This window comes from Engraulis encrasicolus, chromosome 17 (genome assembly GCF_034702125.1).
Source record: "Engraulis encrasicolus isolate BLACKSEA-1 chromosome 17, IST_EnEncr_1.0, whole genome shotgun sequence".
NCBI lineage: Eukaryota > Metazoa > Chordata > Actinopteri > Clupeiformes > Engraulidae > Engraulis > Engraulis encrasicolus.
The window spans coordinates 3,658,161-3,665,660 of NC_085873.1; the positions used below are offsets into that span (position 1 = coordinate 3,658,161).

A 7,500-nucleotide genomic window follows, 5' to 3' on the forward strand; every position below is an offset into this window, starting at 1 on the left:
CACACACCTCATCATCATCAGTGACTTCAGGGTGATGAAATAACTGAAAGAGGCTTTGTCATGTTGAGGTCAGTTGGAGTGCCATAGCTATAGCTACAGGCCCATTAGAATAAACACGCTTATTCAGTATGTGTGTGTGTGTGTGTGTGTGTGTGTGTGTGTGTGTGTGTGTGTGTGTGTGTGTGTGTGTGTGTGTGTGTGTGTGTGTGTGTGTGTGTGTGTGTGCGTGCGTGCGTGCGTTGAGCCAAATGCCAATTCAGTGTGTGTGTGTGTGTGTGTGTGTGCATGCATGCGGGCATGTGTGCTGTTGTTTTTTAGAACAAGGAGTGTTTCGGTACATTTCATGTGAAATCAGACACTTTTGGGCCAACCAGCATGCATTTCAATTAAACTTGATGGGGCTTAAGTGACAAGGTAGAACCCTAGAACTGCATTTGCACAAATCTGATACCAATAATAAAAGAGGACCACACAAAGAAAGTCTTAATGTAGAGGCACTATACATTCATCCATGTATTTGTGCATAGTCTTTAAAAGTATATTATATTTTAGACACAGGGATTCTGTGTGTGTGTGCATGCTGGCATGCACGTGTGAGTTCGTGCATACATTTGTTTGCCCTTATTTGCCTTTATTTTTGAGAGGACAGTGGAGGAGAGATAGGAAAAGAGGTTTTTTTATCACCCTTGGCCGATACCCGATTTCCGATACCCGATATTTGGGGCCGATATGGGTAAAAACAAGTTTAAAAAATGACAAATATTCCAGGTCACAAGTTGAAAATAAACATTTTTTTATCATTATCAATTTGAGGTAGAACTTGTAACATTTAAACACCCACTCTAACAATCAAGTAATACAAACATAAAGTGTCTTGGTGCTTTTAAAAAACCCGAATAACATAAAATCAACTAGAAATGCATTCAGAGAACGCAGACCTCCGCCAAGGAAGTTCAGTTTGTTTTGGACATAGGTATAGAGTCATGATGTGGTTTCATGCATTTAGGCCTATAGGCTACATAGCATTTGTGTTCAGGTAATTGAACCGTCAAGTTGTAACCAAATTACAGTTCTCTTTGTCTCTTTTATCATTTCCATGTTCTCTAGCTGTGGACTGTTTAGTTCACCTTTGATTGTTTTATATTGTCAAAGTGATTGTTCATGCTATAGCCTATGCCTTCTGTGATTTCCCACTGCTCATTGCTACATATTAGTCACATTGTTGATGATTGGCAGCATGCCTTTCATTAGGATACCATCTAAAACAAAATAAAAAATTAAAAGCACAATTTTCATTGGCCAACACCCATAGTAGGCCTACATATTCTACAGCAGTGCAGCGGTCCCCAACCCAGAGCGCAGTAATAGGCCTATATATAGTCCTATATATATTTTTTGTAATAACAAGACAACATGCTGTAGGGCTACTTTGAGCCGTTCACTTATTGAATCAGAAATGTCCAAGAATGCCCTTATCCAGTGGCAGTGCATGGATGGTTGTGGAGTGTCAGTTATTGTTTTGGGCTATTTCGCAAGGCTAAACAAACTTTTGCGAGGTAAATCCACTTGTATCATTTCTAGCTGTTTCAATATCGTGACACCAACGTTGTGCTACAAACGCATTTGCTTAGCGAGAGACATGCCGACTCGACTGGTCGCAGCTAGCGGAATCATTGCATACCCCGACACTACACTTGTTCGAGAAGTTCCTCCTACCTGGGAATCCGTTCATGAGGGTTATTGCGACTTGGTCTTGGCGCTGCGGGCAAATGATCGGCAGCACCCGGGCCTGCACGCTATTTCGTATTGAAAATCACTGTTCGCCGCATCTCCAGCGTTCATTCGTTATGAAGTCTAGGAACTAGTCTATGGAATGTTTTGTAGTGCTGATGACTTCAGTGCGCGGGGATTGGGGAAGCAGCAAATCACCGTGGATAACGCAATTCGCGCGCGCCTTTCTGTGAGCTTCATTTCATATGAATGTTTTGTGACAGCATTGTGAACTTAAACGATCCGCGAGGCTGTAGCTAAGGCTGCAGCTAAGGCTGCTTTTTGATAGCGATTTTGACTGCGGTAAGAATTTCACTTCAATGCTCTGCCCCGGTGTGGCTGCGTGAAGGTGCGCCAGCTCAGGGCTCCTCCTCACAGAGCCGTCCTCAGTGGTCCTTGCGCGCCCTGCGCGCCCTGTGGCAGGCCATGTAATAGCAGCGTGACGAACACACACACAAATTCGGGCGATCACATAACCTCCTGGCGGAGGTAATAAATATTGCGTATCGGCCAAAATCACATGTGTATCGGCCGATACCGATACACTTAAAAGACGCAAATATCGGCCGATATATCGGCCGGGACGAGATATCAGTCTATCCTTAGTCGGAATTGAACCCGGGTCTCTGGCGTGGTAACCTAGTGCCCTAGTGTTAGGCCACGGCAGGGCCTACATTTGAAGTGGGCCCGAGACCTCTGGCACTCCGTTCCCCCCTCCTCACCTTGTCTCTGAACCTCACCAGCCTGGACATCCTCTGACACCTTTCCTTCTTTCTCCTCCTCGTGTGTGTGTGTGTGTGTGTGTGTGTGTGTGTGTGTGTGTGTGTGTGTGTGTGTGTGTGTGTGTGTGTGTGTGTGTGTGTGTGTGTGTGTGTGTGTGTGTGTGTGTGTGTGTATCGTGTGTGTGTCTATATAGCTGGACCCTGATCAGACTGGTTTCGTAGCGGTGGAGAACTTCACCAGTCTGGTGCAGCATCATGAGCTGCAGCTGGACCCCAGCAAGCTGGACATGCTCTTCGCTCTGGTGCATGCCAACGAGAGGGGACAGATATGCTACCAGGAGCTCATCGAACTGGTCAGTCTACATTATTATTATTATTATTATCATTATTATTATTATTACATTATACGAAGACTTTCATTGCAAAACGGTGTACTGTATATCCATTTTGTAGAGTTTTGGGAAATCGACATTTGCATTGGGCATTCCATTGCATTGCATTGAAAAATGCATTTTAAATAGGCTTCAAAAATATGTTCTCAAAATATTCGAATGGCAAGAATTCACACATAGATGATGGGACTTCTGAACAGTCATTTCCAGTCATTTCCAAAAGTGGAACATGGTGGATACACCTTTTTGCAACGAAACTCTTACACACACTGAGCTGGACATGCTCTTCGCTCTGGCTCATGCCAACGAGAGGGGACAGATATGCTACCAGGCAGGATCTCATCGAACTGGTCAGTATAGGCACTTTTACATCACACTTAGCTGAAGCTTTTATCCAAAGCGACCTACAGTTATCACAGAGTGGGATAAAGTAACAAACATGGCAGTGTCAAGTTCGGTTCATAAGGGTCGTCTTAGGTGGACAATAAGAACATTTTGGATTACTGGATTGTATGACTTTCCTGATCAGTTTGTGCAGTCTTTTGTGGAACCTGGAAGATAACATAGTTGTGTGTGCTGGTTCTAAAAGTGACAAATGTATCATGTCTGTGCTAGCTAATGCTAAAATTAGCCATTGGTTTTAATTGTACGGGGCCATACAGCAGGGACAATATGCTCAAAAGCATTTTGATGCATATTAACTTAAGAGCTTCAGAGAAGTTTAAGTTCTTGGGGGTTACGTAAGATAGAAAAGGAAACACTGTATCTGTAATGTCACAGTAAATAGTTGATTGAAAGGGATTCATTGGACAGGACACATCTACTAATTACTTAGCCCATTGATGTTTGGTTGGATCTTATTTTGTCACACACACACACACACACACACACACACACAAACACACACACACACACGCACACGCACACACACACACACACACACACACACACACACACACACACACACACACACACACACACACACACACACACACACACACACACACACACAGACACATTTAAACATGTCTATCATACACACACAGTTACTCTAGGCCATTTCGCATCAATGCCTTCTTTCTCACTGGGCTGCAAATATACTGTAGACATCTCTTTGTTCACTCGCAGTGCGCAGCAGCCACTCTGTGTGTGTGTGTGTGTGTGTGTGTGTGTGTGTGTGTGTGTGTGTGTGTGTGTGTGTGTGTGTGTGTGTGTGTGTGTGTGTGTGTGTGTGTGTGTGTGTGTGTGTGTGTGGTCATTCCAACTGTCCAACTGTGCAGGTGTTGATGCATGTGTTGTGGTACTAATTACCAGATCACGTTCAGGTCAGCAAACAGCCAAGTACACACACACACACACACACACACACACACACACACACACACACACACACACACACACACACACACACACACACACACACACACACACACACACACACACACACGCCAAGGCTTTTGTAACTACACCACTGTTTAAGATTCAGCCTTTCTTTCTTTCATTTTTCATTTTTGAATCGTAACATTAATTTTTCTGTCAAGTCATGCCATAATATTTGCAGTTAAAAGCAATAGTGCATTATGAAAGGCGGGAGCCCCATTAGGCTTGAAGAAAGATATTTTACTGCACTTTCATTGGCACAAGATAATAAATTATTGCAGTTCCCTAATGTACAGCATACACTTTAAAATCCTATTTTAGAAAATGTACACCGGCATAAGACAAATCTTGAATGAAGTTGTACTTTTAGTTAGTGTGTTTATCCTTATCCATGCCATCCTTATTTATGCAGAAAGACAGGTTTTTTTTAAGGGTGAGTATGACATGAAGAGAGTGTGAGAGAGAGATGGGGTTGAGATATGACCCTGGCCGCATTTGTTGCGTCATGCAGCTTCAGGAACTTGAGTCAATGTTGCGCTGTACAGCACCAGAAATAATTGGGCTAAGCAGCAAAAGTGTGCGACACACTTTTTTTAAATGCCAACTTCCGATTAAAAACAGTTTTACTCGCTCCTTTTGAAAATAGGACGGTCACCCCAAGTTGAACTCACATTCAAGGCTTCATAGTAGTGCGTCACCTCGCTTTGAAACAAAGCAACCAGAACGTTTTTTTTAAAAACAGGACCAACGCGTTACGCATTCAATAACAATGGGGGACACAGCACTATTAACCCTCTAGCTACCATAACGGCCGTGAACATCCGGCTGGATCTGTACCATAACGGCCGCGGCCGGCCGGAATATTTTCATATGAAAATACGACTGAACGGCCGTCATCATGCAGTTTTTCCAGCTTTCAAACACTTTAGCTCAATATTACAGACCCTCCTCGATATACTTTCAGTATAAAAACTATATGTTTATATTATTTTATTTTTCAGTATTTTAGATTTTATTTCGAGATGCGCCGCTTTATGCGACTTGGCAATCTGCCGTCAATTCAAATGACGGCCGTCCAAGATTGAATGGCTACAAACACAACCATTCTGTTTCTACAACCAATATACACTAAATATGAAAACTTCCAACCCTCTTCGATCTATTTTCATGGTCAACAGCATATGTTTATGACTATTTAGGCTATTTTTAGATCATGTTGTTTTATTAGGCTTATGAGATGGTGTTCAACTCTGATGGGTTCTGCCATGGTCCTAATAGCAAACACAACTGTCCAGCCGATGTCTACACGCTACATATTAAAAATGTAAACTGTCTTCGGTGTGTTTTCAGAGTCAAACCAAATGTTGGTATCCAACTATCTTAGTTTCCTGGAACAACGAACAGCGACAGCTCTGTGCAACAGGCGCATCGTGTGAAGGAAGCGCAGCATGGAACAATACCCATTTTGCGTGTCAGCTTTGGCAAAGCAGTCAAGGACTGTTACTACTCCACGTTGTCCTTCATAAAAATATGCGTGAAGACGTTGAGTTGAATGCTAACTTCCAATAATAGCCTACCAACGTGGTGTTTGTAGCACTTCAATTCCGTATTAGTCGGTGATGCCTGGCGCGTCTTATCTGTGCCAAATTGGGGGGGGGGACTTCCTTAGAGCTCCATTCATGTCCTGTCTGCTATCGCGGACACTTCTACGGTTATCCTTACACGTCTTTGGCATTGTTCAGTTCAAACATTTTTAGCTAGTGTAGTCCATTACGGTTACCGCATATAATCCATAGGCCTACCGCTTGAAAACAGGACTTCTGGGTGAACGACATTTGTTGTCGTCACATGTTCATTGTTCAACTTTGACCATGGATGGATGGACGGAAGGATAGATAGATAGATAGATAGATAGATAGATAGATAGATAGATAGATAGATAGATAGATAGATAGATAGATAGATAGATAGATAGATAGATAGGCCTAAATATATTGATATATAGATAGATAGGCCTAGATAATATCGGATTTTATCACATTTTTATCATTTAATCCAAATCAAAGGCACTCTATGGGAATACTGAACAATTAATTATCCATAAATGATATACCATTTGATTTAGTCAATCACTATCTACTCCTTGATAAATTGCATAATATTGGTCTGTGTAAGCAGTCACTTTTTTGGTTTAATTCATATCTTCACTTTAGACGTCAGTCTGTGGCTTTCAACGGCTGTTTTTCTCAGTACACAGTCATGGAAAATGGTGTTCCGCAAGGTTCATGTTTAGGCCCTCTTTTGTTCTCTATATTCATTAATGACCTTCCAAATGTATGCTCCAACTGTAATATCTTGCTGTATGCTGATGATACAGTTATTTATTCTGCTAAACGTGATTTTAATTTGATTGAGTCCTCAGACATTCAAAAGTGGTTCAATGCAAATGGGCTAATACTTAATAAAACGAAGTCTTACAGTATGCTTTTTGACAATAGGTCAACCCGTTATAAGCAAGATCATACTCTGTCAATAAGGTTTGCAGATGATACACTTATGGAGAATGTGGAAGAATTTAAATATCTGGGCCTACTGCTTGACTCAAATCTCTCCTTCAAGTCACATATTGACTCTGTTGTCAAGAAAATTAACTTCAATCTAAGTCTCTTATATCGCTCTATAAATTGTTTCACTCCACAGATCAGATTACGAATTGTAACACAGCTCTTATTTCCCATTCTTGATTATGCTGACATTGTGTATATGAATACAACGGAATCAAACCTCAAATCTTTAAATGTTGCTTTCAACAGCCTCTGTCGATTTGTATTGAGATGTCCATACCTTACCCACCATTGTCACATGTATCAGCAATTGAATCTCTTATCACCCAAGACCAGAAGGCAACTACACTGGCTTCAGTTTATCTATAAATGCTATTTCTTTAATTATCCATCTTATTTACAAAACTATTTAAATCCATATAGGTCCACTCATGGACTTAGACATCTTGATCATTTGTTTTTTTTCTGTGCCAAGCATATCTAAAGAAATAGGAAGGCGTGCCTTCAAATTTAAAGCCCCTTCTGACTGGAATAGATTACCCAGCTCATTGAGATCTATTTCATATTTTCCTCTCTTTAAATCATCCTTACTAAGTTTTCTGCATTCATGTGACCAGTGCACTTGCTTTCTTGGTCGTTGACTTACAACAACAAAAAAGTCTCTACGCCTGC

At 41.5% G+C, this 7,500-nt stretch overlaps 1 protein-coding gene across 1 annotated transcript in view; it reads left to right on the plus strand.

Moving 5' to 3' along the window:
* rhbdl1 (rhomboid, veinlet-like 1 (Drosophila)) overlaps positions 1-7,500 on the plus strand; it is a 46,034-nt gene that overhangs the window by 16,309 nt on the left and 22,225 nt on the right. The window contains exon 2 of the mRNA XM_063221082.1: positions 2,687-2,845. Coding sequence (XP_063077152.1) covers positions 2,687-2,845 — 159 coding nt within the window. The remainder of the gene's footprint in view (positions 1-2,686; positions 2,846-7,500) is intronic.